Genomic DNA, 23,270 nt, shown 5'->3' with positions numbered 1-23,270 from the left:
GAGACAGCAGACCTGGTGTGAAGCACATGTAAGAGCAGCTTATTCTCCAGTCTATGAAAGACAAGGTCTTGAATTAATGCTTCCATGCAGTTTATGTCCATTCTCTCCTCACGATCGCCCCCAACCCACACCCTGCACTGGGAGCTAGGGTCTGGGAGCTGAGAATGGAGTGCCGGGCCCAGAGAACCAGGCTGCATCTGATTGCTTCATTACAGGCCCTTTCATTGACTTGGTTGCACTGAACTGATGAACTGAGGCAGTGGACAAGGGCACATAATAGGAAGAAATGAATTCTTATCACAGCCTTCTCAGGAGGCCACTGGTCCTGACTCCTGGCAGGGGCCAGCAGAAGCCATGGCTGAATAAAGAGGCAGGGGCTTTATTTAGGCCCATTCATAAGACAGAAGCAAGCAGGATGGGGATACCACAAATCCACAGAGAACCATATTATTGTAGGGAGCTTGTTTTAATGATTAGTTTGGTGATTAGTGTTTGCTTTCTCCCTGTAACTGACACCCACGGCATAACATTTTTTCACTTGTTTATTCCAGCAGTCCTCCAGAGGCAGACCTCTGCTAGTTAGAGTCCCAGCTTTAGGCTCCATAGCTGCACCCAAACGCCAAAAACTGAGATGAATAATTAATTTTGTACCTTACTGGGCTATAACCCCTAACTCTCCAACCTCCAGCTAATGAGTGAGAAGACTCTTCTGCAGGAAGGACAATAACAGCACCCATTATAAAAACAACTGCAACACTAACAACCATACATGCATACAATAGAAATGCAAGACGTGGTATAGCACTGTATCAATTTAACAGTAGGCCAGGTCTCCATAGTGAAGAGGTTATTAATCCCTGACCATGCCTTAAGAGGCTGGAGACGCCACAACTCAGACCTTATCATTTCCATAGCTATATGCAAAGTCAGCGTTAAACTGAGAAGCAGGCGGGGTAGGGAAACCTGATGTTTTACAAATGGCGCTCTGTGATGTTTCAGGGGCATCCACGCAGGAAGTGACTAGAAGCAATCTGGCAACCAGAAATCATAGAAAGTCAATGACATTCAGCGAAATAACAAAGGAGATGCGAAGGAGAAATGGGCAAGTCCCAAGTTAAACTTTTCCAAACTTCGAGGCGAGCGACTGTCAGCGAGAGCGCTGGATACCCCAGACAGACATGTGACAGGGTGGTAAATACATTAGAGGGCTATCTAAGTAAATGGAGTCTGGAATCTCCACTAACAACCAGCTGTGAGCAATGTATGATGAGTGAATTGCTTCCTGTGTGGACTCCCCTTTAGATCATTAACAGTTCCCCATAAAAGTTAAGTCATCTGACATTATGTGATATTATATCATCATAATATTCCTCAAATCTACACAAGTTATAATTAGTGAAGTTGGTTGATAGACTGACTGAGCCCCCCATCCTCCCATACATACATACACACACATGCACACACACACACACACACACACACACACACACAAAATCATACCTGTTTTCCTGGCACAAAATGAAAGCCATTTAACTGTCCTCCAATCCAAGGACATTTGAAATGACTGTGAAAAAAAACTTTTCCTGATGGCCTTTTTTTTAAAAAGCATTGTCTTGTAGGCTGTGGACAGTCCGACAGCCCATATCCTAAGCATCTTTTGGCGTCAGTGATTGCTGCTTGGGTGTTGTGGGTTTTTCTTTTTTAGCATGCTACAAGAAAAGAATCAGACACTACTAGTCACTCTGGTCATTTTAGAACAGCTGGCCCGTGTTTTAGCCACATCATCAGTTCATTTTTTTTTTTTCTCTTTCCTGTCTCGTCTTCTCGCTCTCCTGTGGCTGAGCCAAAGATAACTGAGTAGCAGTGTTTGACTGTAATCACTCCAAGTCTTCTTCTCTGGAGAGCAGCACAGCGGGCAGCACAGATCCACCCCTCTAGGAGCTCTCAGCCCACTTTCTCAGTACTATAACATGTTCATGAAGAATCAGACATGCCAGGTTTGCATATGTAATGCACAAGCACGCCCATTCAACCGCAATAGTGTTGCTATGTGGATAAATATATATCATAATAATGCACGGCAGTCAAACTGTGGTTAGGAACACAGAGCATCTGACTCATTCTGAGAGGATACATTCAACTGAACAAGTAGTAGCAGCAGTCATTTGAATAAACTTTACAGTACAAAGAAGCCTTCATCCAAGGTAAACTGTGTGAGCCTGTTCTATTAAGTGTCATTCTGAAGCATTTATGAATGCCAGGTAAAACTGAAAGCGTTAAGCAAGTTGGCTTTCTAAACAGGAACAGATTAATGCCGACTCAACATACCACTGATATTAGAACGACGAGCGGCTTAAATGATGGTTGAGTTGGTGCGTTGCATCTCTTCAGCTGGCCACAATTCTGTTTTTGTAATTAAGGCTTTAAGGTGTGTTCATATTCAAATAAATAAATAATGTTGCCTGAATTATGTGATTAATAAATTAATACATTACAAGAGGTGCATAAAGAAGCAACTAATTGCACAAGATGAGTCTTTCTCATTAGGCTTTTGAGAGGAAATTTCATTATATGCTTCACAAGCCAGATGAAATCCAGTTTTAAAAGTATGCAAATAAGGATAATACCTAATGTTAGGAAAATCATATGAGTCATAACAAAGCGTTTGAATAGACACAAAGCTATGATTTTGTTGTCTAGTCTATGGTCTGTAGTATGTTTATATAACCTTCATTTATCCTCGTTTCACAGGAATGAAAAGGGTGGCATTGAATAGTTTCAAGAGAAAAGCCTCATAACTCATAGGAAGCTGCATTAACTGTGTAATATGACTGAGCAGCTTCACTTTGTACTGAGACATCACATATATGTATAATATCCACATAGAAGGTTTATATCCATGTGTGAACCAAGATATTACTGTACAACATTTTGCATACATGCAATGCAATAAAGGCTGTTTCTTCTTCTTCTTCTTCTTCTTCAATGCACCTTGCAAGATTAATATGTAGTCTTGTATACCTAGTGGTACAAGCAAAAGGAAAAAAAATGCAAAGTACTGCAAAGTTGGTAGATAATTTTGCAAATAATTGCAGTTGAAAACAACTTGTCTATTAAGCATTTAATGGCAGTAATATAGAAACCAATTACTGTTACTTTGCTGCTCACACTGAAAATAAAGATTTCTCTAAATTAAAAGGATCCTTAGACTACAGCTAAGGCTAATTGTGTGGGGTCTTGTGCAGGCATCTAGTTGTACATCATTTGTAAGGGCTAAATGCTGATCAGTTAGGAAGGCCTTTACAAGCTGTGTCCTGAGTGTGTGTGTTTTTGGGACTGCTCTGCTGCCAGGGAGTCTGATAGCTCTTGAATTATTTATCTCTCAGGCTGCTGGACGGTAGTCACGGCGACCTAGGCCCCGTAGTGGTTGTCTGGCGACATCTCCCTTCAACAGTAGCCATTAACGGACAGGGTTTTGGGTGCTAATGAGCACGGTGCAGTGTGCAAGGGACTAGAGTTTTCTAACCCTCAAACTCTTTCCAACATAAAGACTCTGCACGCTGAATAAAGACGTTGGAATGATTTACAAAGATGTGAGTGCAGAACTTTTTAATTAGGCAAAAAAAAAAAAAAAAGGTTAGAAAAAGAAAAAGATTGAGAAAAAAAAGATAGAAACAACCACCCGTTTTCCTATTAAGGAGAAATGTCAAGCGCGGTGGTGAAGCAATAGTCTGTGTGCATCCCTTTGTTGTCCTCCCTGACATTGAAGGCTAATTTTTCATGGTTATTTGAACTGGAAAATGAAAGAGAGGTTTGTGATTATTTCCTATAAATGACAACACAATTGCATTACGCTTCAGTACAAACACAGAGAGGATATTGCCTTTTCATATTTCATGTGAAAGTAATGGATGGGCTATGCAAAGAGGAATAGAAAGAAAGACAAATGGTGAAAGAAAGCTCCCTATGTTTGATTTGTATTAGAAACCGAATGGGTAGAGGTAGGGAAAGCTTTTTTCAATAAGTGGTCGCACTCTTGTGGATGTTTTAAAGTGCCTGTGCAGCGTAATCATTGGTTTTCTTTAGCAATTAGCTATGAGCAACCAGCTGGCTGGTTTTGAGAGAACAAGTTACCCTGTGCATTCACTGTAATCTCTACTAGAAAAATATAGATCAATGATCAGCCCCCACACAGTGTCCTACATATATCTGTACAGCTGCATGATGTAATAAATAAAAATAAGTGTAATAAATAGTAAGATAAAACTCTAGCACACCATCCTCCCCTTATCAACTGCCCTGAAAGATCTGAACTTAGCAGGCCGTTAAACCTTTGAGAGCAAACACACATCAATGATGGCCTATATTTTATATTTTAAATAAAATTGATTAGCAAAATTGGTATTCATAACCTTGTCAGATTCTGTTTTATCTCTGCGTACGCTTTCATAAACAAACAGACAGTCAAGCCCTGGGCAGTGGATGGAGACAGGGAGGCAGAATGACCGCAGAGGAGGATGGCGAACCAGCCCACTCTAGAGGGGCATGCTGTGTTTGTGTACTTTAAGTTTCCAAAGATTGAAGAACTAGCAGGAAAGCCTCTGTCGGCAGGACTCATGTAAATAGGACTCATGTGGGAGCTGTGAGCCGGACTCCTAACACGCGCCGAGGTAGGGGCTACATACATCCAACCATGGCAACATTGATTTTCTGAGCTAATACCTCCACAGAACGGTCCACAGGCAGATGGAAGCACTACAAAGATATGCAAATGGTGCATTCGATAAATCGACAGACAGAGATCTTTTTCAGACAGTCCACTGTACTGGTCTGCAGTGCCTAAAAGGAGAGATAAACAGATAAGTACCTGTTAATGGACACACAAACCCAAGTGTGTGCACTCAGACAAACATACAAGCACCTGCCTGTTACCTGGGAAAACTTAGATCGATAATAGAATTTCATGTTAAGCAGAAGCGCTTCAGAAAAGCACATCAGAAAAAATGCTGGGACTAACCACTGCAAGCTTTTAATATGAAAGTGCTATTTTTAATGTGGCACACTATATTTTCTAATTTTCAAGGTTTTTGTCAAGAAAGCTTTTTGCACAGTATCTTGTGTATAATAACAAAACAAACTGTGGGTATAGTCATATTCAGCACGCTTATTAGTCAGATATGAAACAAAAGCTGCTGGGTGTATGTCATATATAATAGATGTGGGCTGTCTTGTTAAGCCCAGCAGGCTGTGTGTGGCTGTGTCTCTGTGGAGAATGGCTCTGAAGCTCACTGTACCTGGTAATTAAAGAGAGTTTGTGGCAAAAGCCAAACATCAGGAGAGATGAGCTATGAACAAAAGAGCTGTGACAGTTTCAGGTTATGTGATTTTTGTGTCCCTTTTTGCCAAATGAAAAATCAATACATTTTCCGGGTTATACATATTCAGAGTGTCCACCGTGCTTCCGCCCTGATGGAGAAAGGGGCGGGGGACTGTGGGCTAGAGTGGGGGGGAGTCGCCTGTTCGCCTGTCATAACTGTACCATCGCATTTTCCAACCCACTGGTGAATATTTCAGAGTTGATGTGATTGCCCTTCATGACAGCAGTGGTGCTTTTTTTTTTTTTTTCTTCTTTTTTTTAAGGCACCCCTTCAGCCACCCCCACACTCCACGTCAACCCACCCCAGTTCTGTTTGGTCCTTTTGAATAGCTGCAAATAGGTGAAGGCATTGTAGTGTGAGCTGGAGGAAAAAGAAAAAGATGCATTAATAAAAGGAGGCTGATTTAAGAGGAGGCAGCAGTGGAAGACGATAAGCATAAATGCATGGCGGGGGGGTGGCAGTCGCAGAGAGGCAGAGTGACTCTTTGTGCGGGACATTGTCCCTGAGGCAGAGTAGATGGAAGAGCACATCCCAGTGATGCTTTTGCCCCCTATCCAGGCTTTTAGCCCTCTGTCCTAGCAGGGAAAAGTACAGCCTGCATCTTCCATTGTGGACATAATATGTGTTGGTAAGTAACCGTCATTTTGGGCATTCAAGGAACCCAGCGGTGTGTGTGTGTGTGTGTGTGTGTGTGTGTGTGGGTGTGTCAGATGGGGCAGAAGAGTGAGCAGTCCCTGAATGCTCAGTCCCTGTGTACCCACATTAACCTAGATCCTATTCTTCTTCATCACTCAAGAAAAACACAAAGAGAAAAGAAGTAGAGCAGCGCTCACTTTATCCACTTTATTTGTAATGTATCTAAACATGCCATTATCATGAGAAGAACTTCTAATTAGTATGATTTCCCGTGAGATAACACTTTAGGGAAAAATATTTAATACATTACTTGGTCTCAATAACATTTCCTAATTTACTAAGTATTGAAAGCACAAAAAGCAGCAAAATTTGCTACTTTTAGTGCATTTTGTGTCCTTTTTGGGGTTTTTTTTTTGGTTTTTTTTACAAAATACTTAAAAAAACAAACAAACTGACCTTAATACCTGAAAATGGCCTGTGACTTTAAAATTGGGGGGGCAATTTAAATGTTGTGTGGAGGACCTATGGGCTGTTTTGATGAGCATGTGCTACCAGGGAAGTTCTGGAAGGATGAAAGAAGGGATGCTGTGATATAGCCAGAAGGCAAGCCTGAACTGTCACTCCTGTTTGTGATTAACTTGCTGTTTTAAAGTTTTTTTGTTTTTTTTTAGTTGTTAGCTACTGATATACCCCTCCTCCACCTATCCTCCTTTCTGCTAACCCCCCCGCCCCTCTTCCTCCTGCCCTCAGCCCCTTGGAGACACAAAGTATTCATTCACATTTAGATCCTGAGGTCACAGCAGGGCCAGCAGGGAGAAGCCAACGAGTCCCCCCATAGACAGGTCAGGAATCTAACATGTAACTCTGACCAGCAGCGCTGAGGTAGCTTACTCTTCCTTTCTTGTGAAAAGGAAAGTGTGTGGGAGAGGAGGAGTGAGAGCATGAGTGAGAAGAGTACAGGGACAGATATGCTTTCATTTTGTGAGTATGTGGCAGGTCTAGTTTGATGCAGTTTCTGGGTTATACTACATTGATTCTTCTGTGGATTAATGCATATGTTGTTACTCTTATTAATTTTCAAACAAATGGATATAATGTAAATGCATTTCATAGCTGCAGTCTATATGAATCATTACAACCAAAATACTACATACAAATCAGTAGGAATATTTTGCAGCTCACTTAAAAGCCAGTTTTTCCCAGTATTGCACGTGTCCACATTTTAATTAAGCTTTATGTATTGTAGTGCAGAGGCCATTATGGTTACTGATAATACTATGTTGTGGTTTATTGGCCGTTCAAAAGCAAAAGCCCCGCTTGTCTCTGACAATGTTGTGGGCATGTTTTGCTCAGTTGTGGTTTTATGAGGTGCAGCTTCAGAGCTTCTGTGAGTATGTGTCGAGAGGGGAGTTACGAGGGGTGGGAGTGTTTTCCTGTGTGTTGTGCTTTTAAAGGGGGGTCCTGCGTATGGGGCACAGAGGTGCTGATATGAGGAGCGGACAATGCATGAAAGCCCTCAGCATGAGTTCTGTGTCTCATTGTCCCATGGTACCCTCCTGTCACTTTCATTTTGCGCCCTCTAGTCCAGAGTCAGGCCAACTTTGATATAAGGAAGGGGTGCAAGGGATGCTGGGGGAGCAAGAGGGGGATTTTTAAAAGAAGTAGTAGGGGAGAAAGATAGAGTCTCTGAAGTGTGAAATAAGATTGCTTTTTATCCGACAGTGCAGCGCTAAAGAAAAGGAAGCTGTCCAGCTCTGGATAAAGCAGGGGAAGCACACCTCTCTGATTTACAGTGCAGTCCTGTGACACCTGGTTAAAATGATAACAACAGCCTCAATAATCATAATGAGAGTAATGAGAGCTTAGACGCACGGCTCCACACAAGAGCCCAGAGAGAAGCGCAGCTCAACCCTCGCTTCCAGTACTCAAGAGCCGGGGAGAGGGAGAAGCTGAGCTCTGCCCCCGCGCTGGTTCTCCATGACTTACGAAACCCAAGCGAGATAGATAAGACAGTGGTGTTGACTGAGATACTATATATGCAACTAAAAAGAGCAGACTGTCACTGCTGTTTGAGGAACACTGGAGCCATTCTCAGGTAGGACTTGAATTCTGTACTTTAAGAAAGGCAGTTATCATCACAGCATTATATTCTGCTGAGGCCGAGGATGGAGGAGGAGCCTGACCTAGTCAAAGATATCTAGAGTGACTATTATTACTTGCTGCTGCTCTTCTCCACAGTCTGGGAAGAAATACTGGAAAGTGCAGTGGTTACCATCAATTATTTATTAGGCCGTTTGTGCTTGTCAGTCTGATTAGCATTAGTGTAATCACTGCTCTTCAGGGGAAAGGAAGGCTGCTCTCTCTCATCTGAAGGTAATCTTGCCATTTTCAGTGTCTCATCTTCACCAGACGGCTTTTGCATTGCATCTGCTTTTGTCATCTCCACATATTTCTTCCCTTTTCCCCTTCCCCATGTGTTTCTGTCTGTTGCTGCCCCCCCCCCCCCCCCCCCCCCCCCCCCCCCCGCACCTCATTAATGTGTGTGAGCAAGTTGCTCTCTCCCAGCTTGTATAGAGTGACACCTATGGGTCTGATTAAGCCTCTGCACTCTCTGGCAAAACACAAGAGAGGAAGACCGCTAAGCACCTACATGGTGTATGAGTGTGTGCGTACATCTGTATGTGTCTGTCTGTGAGGGAGCCCATGAACTGTCCCCACTGAGTGACTGGAAGAGCAAAGCTGATATTTTTCATGCTCAGAACAGATGAGTGTAATCTCTGTGTTGGCAATGGGTTTATTCGGCTTGCATGATTAGATTAATGGAACTGTTTCATATCATTGTATTAGGATGGTTAATGAAGACAATTAATTAGAAGACAACCTTCAGGCTATTGTCCTTTACATCTCTCAGATTTGGGTTAGAAATGGCCTGCTGCCATAGCTTTGAGTGTTTCTCCTAATCTATTTTCAGACTTAATCTATGGTTACAGTTTTAGTGTCTCTTCCATTTGCATCCTGCTCTTAGGCCACTCATGACCTTTCATTAATTATAGCTGGCCTAGCTTTAATCATTCTGTAATACTTGTTGTAGATGAGAGGAGAAATGGGCAAAGCCATTTGCCACTTAAAGATGTAACGGTACTCCTGGAATTAAACGTCTGCATAAATTATAGATGGGACTGTGTTCTGTGTGCCAAATGTGATGTGTTGATTAAACATCTAAAAAGAAAGTATGGAAAACATGAGTGGGAGAGGAAAAAAAAAAAAAAGGAAATCACTGCACACATGTTCATGTATAGCATGTGCGCAGGAAGTTGTGGGGTGGGTACAGAGAAGCTTAGCATTAGAATGCTGGCTGCCTATCAGAGAAATGTTTAAGCACAAAGTGTGTATTCATGTGTAGGTGGGGAATTAGCATCGCTACAAGTGTCACATAGCTAAGAAATGACACCTTGCCCCATTTTTAAAGGTGAAAAAATTTACCTGGGGATTATTTTGTAATCTGAGCACCTATGCAGCTGTACAGTATCCTAATTCTGACACTGTTGTAGAGATTTATGCAGGTAGGAGTTAGATAGGATTTTGGGACTCTGCAGCAGATCTCTGGTTTTCTGGGAATGTTTAAGATCCGCCTCACCAGCACGGGATGGGCTGCACTGGATGGAATTCATAGGCTGCCTTGGAAACATAATAGAAGCACAGTAATGCAATGGGGGGTTTTTTTGCAGCTGACTTTGATTTTATAAAAAGGAATAACTGCTTATTCCTAAGTGTGCAATTGTTCTTAGAATAATAAAATATTCTTGTGGATATAAACACCCCTTATGACTTTGCAGCTATAGCGTATATTCAGAGAAGAGTAAAACAAAGGCGATAAATTTAAATATTCGATGAAGAAAAGTAGCAAAAGTTCCTTATGCTACTACTACTACTACAAAAAAAAGAGACAAGCAGCACGAAAAGCCAAATAACAAAACAAGAATTTATTCTAATGTATTTTTTAATTTATAAACATGACTAATTTGCATAAGGCATTTCAAAACCCATTCAGCAGAACAAATTGAGATGCTTCTGAATATTTTATTTGTGTGTCACTGTCATCAGTATAGAAATAGCCACACAGTTTAGAGATGTATGGTTATTGAGTGTGTCTGTAATCATGACACATAGTTTGAGTTGGAGAAATTTACCTGGTGTCAATAGTACATACAGTGTAGGCTATGTTTCACGACTAACAGGATCAACAGTGAGTGTTGGGAAACGTCATAAAAATGGTTTTGGCTGTGGGTAGTCATGTGGTGAGATTAGATGTGTGATGACTGCAGGGCTGAATACTTGAACAGGATATTTCAGTAGCTGTTGTAGCTTTGTCAATATATCAATAGCTCATAGAGTAGAGACCTATGCGTGAAAGCATTTTCAAAAGAGCATTTAAGTACATTTGCTGAGAATTAGCTGACTTGTATAATAACTGATAGGGCCTATTGACTGCGGCCTAGTTTACTGTTGTCAAATCAATGCTATTCCATGCAAGTCACACTACTTTTAAACAAACTTAACAGGCAAAGGGGATGTTCAGGGGGCACTGGAGGGAAATAAACAAGATTGATGCCCTTTTTATTATCTGTTTTTGCTATCTTTTCCTCTGTGTGTTACTTACAAATGGCGTTATTGGATATCCATTGTTTGGACTTCGATGCTCTAAATGGCCTGATATATCGAGCTGAGGCTTTTAAGGTGGTTACAGGGGATTTCTGCCTTTGACTTGGCATAAAAATAAAATGAATTGTGGCTCTGAAAGTTTTAAATATTTATGATTTATTTTTTTTTGCTATAGTGGGATAGCAGAAGTGAAATGAGGTTTGTATTGGTAAGTAACCTAACAGATTGCAGCAAGTGTGTGTGTGTGTGTGTGTGTGTGTGTGTGTGTCTGTGTGCGCACTATGTGAACTATACTGCTCTCGCAATTATTTTCCCACCTGGCCATTTCAGGCCACGTGATTACTTTTAGTTCTATCTACACATTAAACATAGGGGATTATCCCTGTGTTTTTTTGTTGTTTTGAATATACACACAACAATAACAATAAAAAAGAGTGAATATTTGCCTTTCCTCATCCCTTATAATCCAGCTCTGATCTTTTTTTTTTTTTTTTTTTTTTTTTAAATTGAAATTAGAAATAATTTTCACAGAGATGATCAGACAGCACAGGACAGAAAGCAGATTCTGCCCTCTTTGTCTGCTAGCCTTGCAACTGTGTGTCAGCAAATGTAATTGTTGCAAGCTCCTATAGAAAAAAACGCTACCGCCCCTTTAAGTGCTTCCACCAATTCTGATGGCGTGGTGATTTACATATCCCCTTCTCCCTCCCCCTTCAGGAGAGCTGAGCGAGGATGTGGAGGCTGCTAGCGAGACCACCACAGACCAGGAGGACCAAACCAAAGACAGAGAAAGTGGGGGGGAGAAGGAGCTCACCAAAGGGACAGGTAAGGCTAATATTTACACACATTTAGGGAATACTGCTCACATGATTCACGTGGCCATGCAGCTGAACGTTGCTAAATAACATGCCTTTTGTCAAATTAAATTAAACATATTTTAACAAAGGTTTCAAAGCCTTTTTTTCAGCATTGAACATACTCTCTCAAAACTCCCTAATCTAGTTTTCAAAGGCTACTCTTTCAAGCTGCATGTTCCCAGGCATCTCATCAGATAGAGTTAGAATAAGCTGTCAATTTAACTAATATGTTCAGGTAACATGTGACCCATGTTTTGTCTTTGATCAGTGGGTGATGTGAAGAGCAGGGCCCACATGTGTAATTCCCAGTGTGCCATGTGCACACATCACACACACACACACACACACACACACACACACACACACACACACACACACACACACACACACACACACACACACACGAATAGCACTGCCCCCCTTCTCAAATTTGCTGTACACACAGAGGAACGTGGACACCACTTACCTGTCTTCTGCCTTATCAGATCAGGATGGTTTTATCTGTGGTCTTCTTTATTGATAGGTGGTGGTTCCTAAGCAGGGGGTTGGGCTTAGTGTGAGGGGAGGAGCTTTGGGCCTCAACAATCTCTGATTAAGGGAAGGTTGCATGTTTTCACATAAGGGGGCGTTTCTAGTTTAAATGAAGTTTATGATAATGCCTGTGCTTTTACTTAATTACTTAGTCATTTACTTACTTACAAAACGTATGTATTTTTAGTTGGACCAACAGTGATCACATCACATACTGAAAACAACACTGAAACTGAATCCTCAACTCTGCGTAATGTTGAAGTTGTGGAGTAGTTGGGGGCTTGTTATTTTGACAGATCACTGGCCGTAACAGATGATAGCACTCAGAACAAAAGTACACGACCGGTTTGTGTTCTTATGGCAGTTCCGATTTTTGTTGTCGGTTGTGTTGCAGTTAGAAGAAATGCTTAAGCACTGAAGTTGCTGTAAGTGCTACATTAATAATACTGACAATATGTATGGAATTGGATTAGTAGAAATGTAAAAATGAATGAAGCATGAGCTCAAACACAAGTTTAATGAGAAACAAGTTTAATATAAAACTCGACTTAGTCCCACACACCGTATTGTGTACATGCATCGCTGCATCTAATTATATATGGAAAGTTCCACTTACTGATTCTGTTTCTGGAAGTGAAAAATAGCCTCACTTTTCTTTCACATGCCCAGTTTATTTTACTTTTCTTGTCTGTGTTTGGGGAAACAATCCTGGCAGTTAAGACATCTCCTATTCAGCGGAGAGATTTCTGATAATCGTGACACTGAGCAGTAACGGGCTTGGATAGATGCTTTTCACTTGTCTAACTTCTTGTGTTACTGCAGGATGTTTTGATTTACACTAGTCAGGTTAAAAGCTGGAAAACAATTCAGACCTTTTGCATACCTAAGTTTTTATAAGGTGCAACGGGAAAAAAAAAAAAAAAAAAAAAAAACTCATCACAGTGTTTGAAGCCCAGGCTTTGTAAAATGTCTTTGATATTCGAACTTCTATTTTAAATGAGGCTGAGTTGTTTGTGCTCTTTGAAAGGGCGACACTCTTCTTTGATGGAAGAAATAATGATATGCATGCCTGACTGAATATGGCTAAAAGTATGTTTTAGCACATCAAAATAAAGCACTTTAAAAAGCATTAAAATGAGCTGGCCGATTAATAATTCACTCATACCTGTGGTGCACAGGAAGACGACTCCTCGCATTAGGATTCCTCCTTTTTGAAAGGCATGCAATTTGATACAAGCATATTCAGTTCCTTTCCTCCCCTCTGTCAGTCGCTAATCACCAAATAAGTGTGTTTCTGTGTTTTCACAAAGGAAATATGTGCTTGCATATGAAAAATTTACAGCTTCCCAGCAGCTTATTAGAAACGCTTAGTTAAAAATAGCATTGCATTAGGGAACCAGGTCTGAGGTTCTGTTTGATGTCAGTGAAAGGTGGGTGGGTAGATTGGGATGCTGGGTTCAAGGCTGTGTTGTCAGCGAAAGGTAGACAGCTGTAGTTTAATGGAGGGGTCTCTTTTTGTGCTTCAAACTTTTGGTGATTGATGAATACAATGCCCATTCATAGCGTGTACAGAAAACCTCTATCTTGTAGGGGGGGAAAGCGAGGAAGACCTCGGAATGCATTTGGTAAACAGAGGAGCTCTTGTTTGGGCTGATGATTGTCTGAAAATGTTGTGCAGCGCATACACAAGGGGTGTATATGTTAAAATATAGTGTATAAGCGTCTTGGCCAACCTGTTATTTATATGAAAGGTTCTCAGTCTCCCACTGTCTGAGGCTGAGCTGTTTCTAAAGTCCATCATTAGAACTACTGAAGTATTTCTTCTCATCGTTGTCATGTAGCTGTTGGAACAGAGCACAACATTGTTCCTTTACAAATGACAGTCACTGTCAGACAGACGGCATTAGCGAACGCAGAAAAAAGGCTTCCTCCTTTTTAAAGCCTCTGTCAATCTTATTTTTTCTTTCTTGTTCCACGGCTCCTCAGTATTCATTAAAGTCATTTAGAGGTACATCAGAAGCCTTTGTAAAATGCATATGTATTCGGCATGTCATCTCTTGGAAGATGCCTTCATTATTCTGTTGTTTTTTTGTTTTGCTTTGTTTTTTTGAATCTCAGAGATAATACATATATGTGCATGTAAAGGCATTCAGACATATGTAAATGCCATATGCTCCCAAACTCTGCATATGTGGTGCAACTTTTTATGATTATGCAGTTGACTGTCATGCACAGAAAGAAAGAAGAACTAATACACATTTAAAAGTAAATGTAATTAATACTATATATATATTTAAATGTGATGTTCATATTCGTACTAGCTGCAACTGGCACGATTAGTAATTCAAAGGGTCATTTTTAATGCCAGGTATGAAATATGTATAAATGGATAGCCATGAGCCTCTTTCCTCTTTCTCTCTCCACACTTCTTCACCCAGCTGAGACAGCACTGGCTAAAGTAAAGAGCTCCTTCTTACCTTCATTAAAGCAGGTGCTGTATTTATGCAGCAGCTGAATGTATGGGAATGCAGCGAGGCAGGAGGGTGGCAAGTATAGGGGAGAGAGAGAAAGATGAGGAGAGCATGGGGGGGGGGTACACCATCACACTTAGACACAATGGGATTTGGCAAATTTGAAAATCTGCTTGATAATATTTTATTTTTCATATCTATGCTTAAAAACAGTTTAATGGGAGCTGAAGTGAGGTGGTGGGCTGAAAACATATTTATTTCATATATTTGGATCATCCATATTCTGAGACCTGTGACACGTCAGAGACCAGACACCATTATGAGTGACATCTACTGTATTTACAGCGTTCTATTGACATTTTTTAAGCCACCATCTGAAAAATTCTGCCTAATTCAGATCATTTAGTGGCATCTTTGAATGTTTTTTTTTTTTTTTTTTTAACATTTTCCTCGACCTTTCGAGCTATTTTGACATTTTCTCTGTTTTTAACAAGTATGAAACATGAATGAAACTGTGCATCTGTGACTATTTGGTGATATTATTTTTTATAATTCTCTTAACAAAGAGTGCAGGAGTATTTCGACACAGTTTAGTGGAGCATTAATTAAAGGTGAGCTGCTGCACGCAGTTTTTACACTACGTTTGTACAAACAGTCACGGTATTTTTACCACTTCATTGCGCCCAAAAACATATTTACTCGACTACAAGGGAACACAGATATTAGTTTGTGCCTTCCTCTATAGGATGTGCCAATGCTGTGCCATTTCTTCTTCTTTTTTTTTTCCTCCTGATGCTTTTACAGCCAGTTTTCTCACATACGTGTTAAAAAAAATTGCTCTAAAGTATTCTCAGTTAAACATTGACATTAAGCCTGTGAATCTGTCAAAACAAAGACTAAGCCGCTAGAGGTTCCTGTAATATGCATTTGTAAGTGTGTGAATCTGTGTGCGTCTCGGGCTCCATATCCACCTGTTTTTATGCAAATGTGCAGCACGTGTGCGCACTCAGCTCTACTCTGCGTAAGAGAAGCAGATGTTGTGTTCTGCACCGGCTACATTTGATCTGTATAATGAACTAGATGATTAGCATCCCCTAGACGCGGCACTGTGGCATTGCAGTCTGCTTCTTTTTTTTTTTTTTTCTTTTTCTTTTTTGTATTGCGCTCCACATAATGCTGTTAGTCTTGTGCTGTTGCTGCCTCACAAACAGACATGCGCTAAATGTTATGAATTGTTTTCCAAATAACACTGGAAGCACACAGACTTAATGTTGGCTGCGGTTGAAAGTTGAAATTGCAGCCTTATGGTTAGTTGCAATCAAATTACTCACGTTTATGTTACTGTTACACCAAACTATGAGACAGTCAGTGCAGTGGTGATTTGTTATTGCTTTTAAACCTTGAGTAGTATGAGAAATAAGGAGGCAGAGCAGCGAAAATGTTTACATATTCATATCACATCCTTTCGGTGTTTGTCATCCCATGAAATTATAATTCCTTTTGTCTTTGAAGATAATAGGCCATAAATTGTCCTTGTTTGTGAGCCACCTCCCTGAAAGCTCAGTGTTTATGAGTTTTATCACAGGGTGTCTAATAGCCAAGCAGTACTGTGTCATTTAAAGGTGAACAACTTGTCATCCAGTTGTGGAGCGGTCTATAGATGAAAAGCACCTTTGCTAATTGGTATCTCCTCTCAGTTTAGACTGCGTAAAGCAAACTATTCTCACTCCTTCTTATACAATTTATTGTTTTGTCTTGTAAATGAAGACTTTATCAATAAATTCAGGTGCTTCAATGTCAGGTTTTTTTTATTGTCAAAGGTCCCGGTGTTTTTTTTTTTTTTTTTTATTAATGCAGAATAATTATCTTAGAAATATAAGGTGAGATGGAACACTGCCCTTTATTGCTCTGTGCTCTGACAGGGGCCGTAGATTAAAAACCGGGATAGAAATGGGAAAAAGAAAAGACAATATTCAGGTATTGTTTGCATAGCAGTGAAAGAAAATGACTTGTAGCATGGGGAGTTGAATCATCTCCATATTAATGGCCAACTTGCTGAGGGAATAGAGGGAAGGATTTTCTACGGTGCAAAAGGTAGAGGCAGGTGCATGAAGGTCTCAGCACTGTGAAGGTGAAAGGTTTCAGGGTGTTGGGGATCAGAATAAATACTTTTCGGGAAGAATCACCGAGTTTCACTATTCTGAGGAAATTGTCGGCTGAGCTTAAGTTTAAAATGATTGGCAGACAGTGGCTTTTCTGGGCAAAGTGACAGTAAAGTTATGCGACCTTGTTGGCATGGGCAGAATGGATAATAGGTTCTGTTTTTTTTATAACCGGGGCCCAAAGCTGCCATGGTGAGACAGGAACTATGGTAATGAAGGCGAGAGGCTCTAAAAATGATGGAGGAGCCCATTTCATTCTGTAGGAGGAGAATTCCTCTCCTAAACGCAAGAAACATTTTCCCCTGTCTTCGGCATCCTTACATACTGTTTACTGTAACTCACGTTTTAGAATATGGATAACCTTTCTCAAGGACAAAGATTAATGGCCGCCGTGATTGCACTCCTGCAAGAATTCAATGGCAGATGACCTGTTGTGGTTAATTTAGTCTGTGCTGTGTCAGTCACTCTGTCCAGCAGCCATCTTTTTTTTTCCCCCTTGAAAGCACAACAAGGCTATGATTGCTCCTGAGACTGGTGTAGTGTGCTGACAGCCTCTATGCTGCTTGAATAATACAGTCCAGCTATGGGGGAAAGACAAGGTGCCAAAGTCCAATTCACTTACGGGACTCGACAGCACAAAAGCCTCTGGTTTACGGAAAAGGGGCATGAATTAATAATCACCTAATTGACTCTTAGTTTTTTCTCCACTCTTGCGCTGCCTTTTGTGCTTTCAGACAAAAGCCCGCTCTGTGTATCTGTCAGAAGACGTTTGCTGCAGATGGGGGCACTGTGCCTAGAGACTGGGCAGCAGAGGTCAGGTTGGCAGACAGACTCCTGGCAGATAAAGGGGTCACTGACAGACGTGGACACTCTGTTTTATACACTGATGATCTGCACAAACTCTGAGGTTGCATAAATGTAGTTTTAGGAGCTTTTAAAGGTTTTTAAAGCTTTTAGAAGTTCCACCAACAACACTTACAGGGCCCAATAATGAAGATGTAACTTCAGGAGGAACGTTTTGTAATGACTGGAAACTTACAGTTAGCACAGTGGTGCACTGTTGCCTCACAGCAAGAAGGTCCTGGGTTCGAATCCACCATCCTCTCTCGTGGGTTCTCTCTGGGTACTCTGACTTCAACGGTCCAAGAAACATGCATGGGGTCAGGTGAATTGATGATTCTAAATAGGCCACAGGCGTGAATGTGAGTGTGAATGGTTGCCTGTCTCTCCGTGTTAGCCCTGCGACAGGCTGGCGACCTGTCCAGGATGTACCCCGCCTTTTGCCCTATGGCAGCTGGGATAGGCCGTGTGTACCTGTATTGGATAAGTGATGCGCTCACACCTTCTGGTTTAATATCACAAAGTAAACTAGACTTTGGCAGCTCTCTTTGACGTCAGTAACGCATCTCACCAGGGACTGCTCTTGTCTGTTTTTTTTCTCTCAACAGTATTTTCTTACTGTAACTGCTCCATCAGGAGTCAATGTTTCGGTTTGGATCACCTGTTCATATTGTAGATATGTGTGTCACATGTGTGAGCCTTGGACAGCAGTGTCCAATCTAACATGTTAGACTGTACATGACAAAAAAAAAAAAAAGTTTTATCTCTATTTCATACTAGTTTGTCAATGTTTCGGTCATTTTTTTCATCACCCTTGAAGAGGAAAAAATATGATACAGTAGTTGGATGTTAGTCACGGTGCCGGTCAAGGTGTTGGGGTGTACTAGTCTTAAGAGAATGCTATTGATTTATGGAGTCCTAACTGGCCGTGACGAGAGACTGCATCACAGTAAGCCTCCCCTGCCCTCCATCTGTCCCACTCTCACTTACACACTTGTGAACATAAAGTACCTGAACTAGAAAGCGGCTCCAGCAGCTCTTCAGCACCTCAACATAAACTGCCACTTGTTTCACCACTCTGGTGCTAATTGAGCAATTAATGGGAGCAATTTGGAAGTGGAATATGTTTAGTTTATGTTTATCCTGGTAATGATGAGAGGAGGATGTTTGATGCTTGGTCTCTGCTTACTTGCTGTACTGTATGAATATGTTTTATGGCTAAGTTAACTACTCTTATGCGCACGTGAGTTATTTTTTTTCACACTTCACAACTCTCACTCACTTAAAGAAGTTGAGTAATTCTTACGGAATTTCAGTTACATATCTAAATTGTATGAGTTGTTTTTATATGTTTCGTTCTCCGTCCTTGTGAAAAGTTATCCATCTTACCTTTATAAGTATGAAAATTGTGGTGGTATGTGGTATGTCAAGGAGCTGCTTATTGTATTAGGCCTAGGCGTGGAGATGGTATTTATAAAATATGACATTCAGTGCAGTAGGAAATGTAACTAGCTGTGTCTTTAAGGAAAATGGTATTACTGTTATTAAATGTAATTACAAAGCCATTTCCAGAAATCTGGGGGTGCTTGGTATATGGTTTGCTTTCACACCCTTTATCTAACTGAAAATGATACAAAGACATATGAATTTTATACTGAACCATTTTAGTGTTTTGTTTTGCTTTTTTAATGTCTATATGCTCATGATGCCATTGGGATTGACGGACCCAAAAATATATACAAAAATATACAAAAAAGCTAACTGAAATGTGAAGGTGACCACATATGACCACTTTTTTTTTTTTTCCCCTCAAGAGATGAGTTCAGGGGAAGTAGGAGTGGACTGAAGTGGAGCTGAGGATGAATTGGTGAGGACAGTGCCATGACTGAGAGGTTAATGTCAGGGAATGGGAGGTTCCTTTTGTTTAACATTCTCTTTGTTTATTGGCGGATGTGTTTAATGGGATTGACTGTGACTGGACCCTAATAGGGCCTCCTTTGCTGATCCCGGTGTCTCTGGGAGATCTTGCAGCCTGCTCTGGCCAAAACCAGGTCCCCCACTGGGTAATCAGCTCAACTGCCCTCATCCTGATTGGAGCTGACATTTTAATGTCTGGAGCAGGAGTGTGGTCAACCCTGCTTAACCTGACCCCCTGCCAAACCAACCCTCCCCTACCAATGCCCTCTGTTCTCAATTTGCCCTTCCAGGACTGTACAAATCAGGGCAAATTTAACTCTTTATGGGCTTGTTAGGGGTTCAGCACGATGACTCCTTAAGTTTCACAGTGAACTCTTTCCACTGGTGACAAAGTGTGGTGCCACTGCAGCTCCCTTATACAGGATTTAGTGGCCTTGCTGTGCAGATATGGTATTTTGGTGATACACTTTGCATTCAAAGTGTGTGAACAGATGGGTAGATAGGTGGATGGATACACGACTCTGGAACAAATACATCAACATAAAAACATATAATACATACAGACACCTTTATTTATAGGCTGAGCAGCCTGTGTATGTTTAGAAATTTGATGGCTAAAAGACTGAAGTTTTTTTTTTACATTTTTTGATAGCAATGGCACCGTGCACATGGCAGCAGTTTAAAAGGCAGGAGGCGGGTGGATGCCTCTCGTCACGATACGTTTTGCCTTCTTCCTAACACGGTGCCTATAAATGCATTCTAGACTTGATAATGCAGTTTCCAACAATTTACAGGCTGTTGTTACTGCCTCTCTAGCCGACTTTTTCTGTGCCTCAGAGGCATTTCCAAACCAACCAACCAGCCTACTTTGAACCAACATTCAAAGTAAATCCAAAAAAAAAAAAAAAAAAATGCACTCAGAAAGATTGCCAACCACTTCAGAATGGCTGCAACACATTTTGTAAGCACCAAAGTGTAGTTTAGTCCTGTGATAAAACTACACTTTGATATGACTAATCATCAGTCTGATGCCATCATTGTGTCCAGCGGCATGTTTTTTTTATTTAGTTTTGTTTTTTTGGTCTTGTGAAATGAAAGCTTGTTATTGTATGCATCCTAACTTTGGAGATGTATTTTCTTAGAGCTTTGAGCAAAGGTTTTCCCCATCTCGCCGTTCCATTTTCCTCTTTGTCACAGACTAATAACACAACCTACGATGCACTGAAGACATCTGGTTACAGAAATACAAAAAATCTTATTAAAACTAAAGAGCTGAGAAAATTTCCAGGCTTTGTCGAGCGGTAGAAATTGCTTGATTAAAATCTTCAATGAGACTGTGTGATCACTCCTTAAATGCATTTTCATTTGAAGCAAAACTGTGACTAATGGTTAGGTATCACTCCTCCCTCAGACACCCCCCCCCCCCCCCCCCCCCCCCCCGTGCAGCTTTTCGGTGAAAACGTTGTCAAAGTATAGTTAAAGCCAGAGATGGTAGACAGCCAATCATGAACATGTTACTTTCTTGTTGCTGTTTTTTTTTTTTTTGGGGGGGGGGGTTGTATCCAAATATTGCAATTTTAAGGCCATTTTACAAAAATAATATTGTAATATATATTTTGCATTATGTCAGATGTGACTGTCACATGTATGTTGCGCATGAACTGAAAAGTAATCACAGGAAAAGTTTATGTTTAGAGTAGTTTAATACTGATTTGGCTCTCATGGACTGAACATGCTGTAGTATGAAACCTAAATCTGCACCCTGCAGCAAGCTAATATTTTTATTAGCACTTTCTGGTGTTGTATAATATCCTTAAACGCCAACGCTGAAAGAAACAGCCCATGTACCGCTCAGCAGCAGCTTTGGAAGACAAAGTGTGGATATCTTTTCTTTTGTTTTTGTTTTTGTTTTTATGTGAAAAAATGAGATGTATAACAACAATCTCTCTGCTCATTTCCCATTAAATGCACTTATATTACATTTAAGAAAGACTTTCCAGAGCCCTTTATCCACATTGTTATTGATTGACCTGCTCCCAGGCTGCCAAGTCCTCACCTTGTCTTGACATATCTGCTTTCCTCTCTTTATCCCTCCCTGTTTGTATGTGTGCCTCTGTTCAGCTTTGTCCAGCCACTTGGAACGGCACCAGTCAGGTTCCCCAATTCCTTCCAAAAGGCCCTCTTCGCGGTCCGAGACCTCAGATAGCCCACTCTCCTCGAAGAGACCCAGGACAGCTGAGAAGGGTGCTGCGGAGCAGGTGAGAGTTACAAACCACCAAATTTTGTGAACATTGATGCCGTCAGATGTTCATAAAACTATTTTTCAGACTTTGAATTAGAGGTTTCTTGCTAAAGGTTATTTCATCCTCAATTACCAAGCCCTCATTAAAAGTCTAAAACTTACACATAATTTTTAAAAAAAATGTACAAAAATATACGAGTAATTTTCAGTTAATTATCGCACTGACCCTTTTTTTTATATATTATGGAGAAATTTTTTTTTCAAATATGCTCAAAATTATATTAGCCTTCCTGCTGCAGTTGCACTGCTAATTGTGTATAAGGTGGAAAATCAATATAGTATTTGACAGATGAGAACACTTTGAAGTGGGTGCCAGGACTCAGTGGTGCTTGGTATTACACACTTGTCTGTGATCAGAGGGATCTGCCTGCTTGAGGGAAGGGGCCCCCACTCTATCCCTGATCCGCAGCTTCTCTTCAAGCAGGCCCACCATGCTCAGAGCACCCATTTCACCCCATTAACTCTTTGTGGATCTGTGTTCTCTCCCCCCACCCCCCTCGTCTGTCTTTCTCTGTTCTGTCTTTACTTTCTGTCCAGATGTACCAGTGTCCCTACTGCAAGTTTACCAACACGGATCTGAATCGCCTCAGAATGCACGTGATGACACAGCACTCTGTCCAGCCCATGTTACGTTGCCCGTTATGCCAGGACATGCTCAACAACAAGATCCACCTGCAGTTTCACCTCACACATCTCCACAGTGTGGCACCCGACTGCGTTGATAAGCTCATTGCCACAGTGAGTTCTGGATTCTGTGCATTTTGCACGTGATTGCCTACAGGACGGCTCATTATCATGGTTTATTTCAAGAATTTGTATTTTTCAAGGTATATTGAAATAGTCCTTTGTTTTATTAGGGTGGTATGTATTATGTTGAGTATAGGAGTATAATTTTTACTATGGTCATTAGCTGCTATAGCAGTAGTATGCATTAATATGTAAGCTGGCTAAGGTAGTCCTTCCTACCTTTGCAAGCTATATTGTTTAAATAGCACCTATTCAAGTTTGATTCCAATTTCTCTACCCACACAGTCCAGTGTCTCTGAGTGTTATTCACTCTGCAGTTATATTTTTGTGGTGAAGGCAAGAAAACCACCGCTAATCAAAGCTCCAGGTCGAGAATTTTTCTACGTGATTACATTATTACCAGTCAGGACCCAAGCAGTCGGTCAGCTGAAGGACCAGCAGAAGGATTCATTAATGCTGACAAGAATAGCAACTCACTGTTAATGAATTTCTTACCCTGAAATGGCTGTGTATCTGTGTCATTCTTGCCCTCACTGCTCTAAATTGCTAGCATTCAGTCAACACAAAGAATGCTGTTAAGTGTGTAATGGCTACAGGCAATCCCATTGGCTTGCTGGAAATGATCAGACCTTTTAAGACGCATACTTTTCTTCTGTTTTTTTTTTTCTTCCTCCCATTGTCTTAATGTACCCATCACCAGAGAGCCTTTTCCTGCTCTCTTCTAATCAAAGTCATCTGGGGAGGGGAGCTTGTAATCGGTTTTTGTA

General features: G+C 41.0%; 1 protein-coding gene across 1 annotated transcript in view; it reads left to right on the top strand.

Moving 5' to 3' along the window:
• The window catches only part of zfhx3b (zinc finger homeobox 3b), a 142,454-nt gene that overhangs the window by 105,585 nt on the left and 13,599 nt on the right, over nucleotides 1-23,270 (top strand). The window contains exons 6-8 of the mRNA XM_030720437.1: nucleotides 11,394-11,501; nucleotides 21,576-21,712; nucleotides 22,294-22,494. Coding sequence (XP_030576297.1) covers nucleotides 11,394-11,501; nucleotides 21,576-21,712; nucleotides 22,294-22,494 — 446 coding nt within the window. The remainder of the gene's footprint in view (nucleotides 1-11,393; nucleotides 11,502-21,575; nucleotides 21,713-22,293; nucleotides 22,495-23,270) is intronic.

This window comes from Archocentrus centrarchus, chromosome 3 (genome assembly GCF_007364275.1).
Source record: "Archocentrus centrarchus isolate MPI-CPG fArcCen1 chromosome 3, fArcCen1, whole genome shotgun sequence".
Classification (NCBI taxonomy): Eukaryota; Metazoa; Chordata; class Actinopteri; order Cichliformes; family Cichlidae; genus Archocentrus; species Archocentrus centrarchus.
Note: the sequence above shows the minus strand (reverse complement) of the source record. Positions and strands in the feature narration are given on the sequence as shown.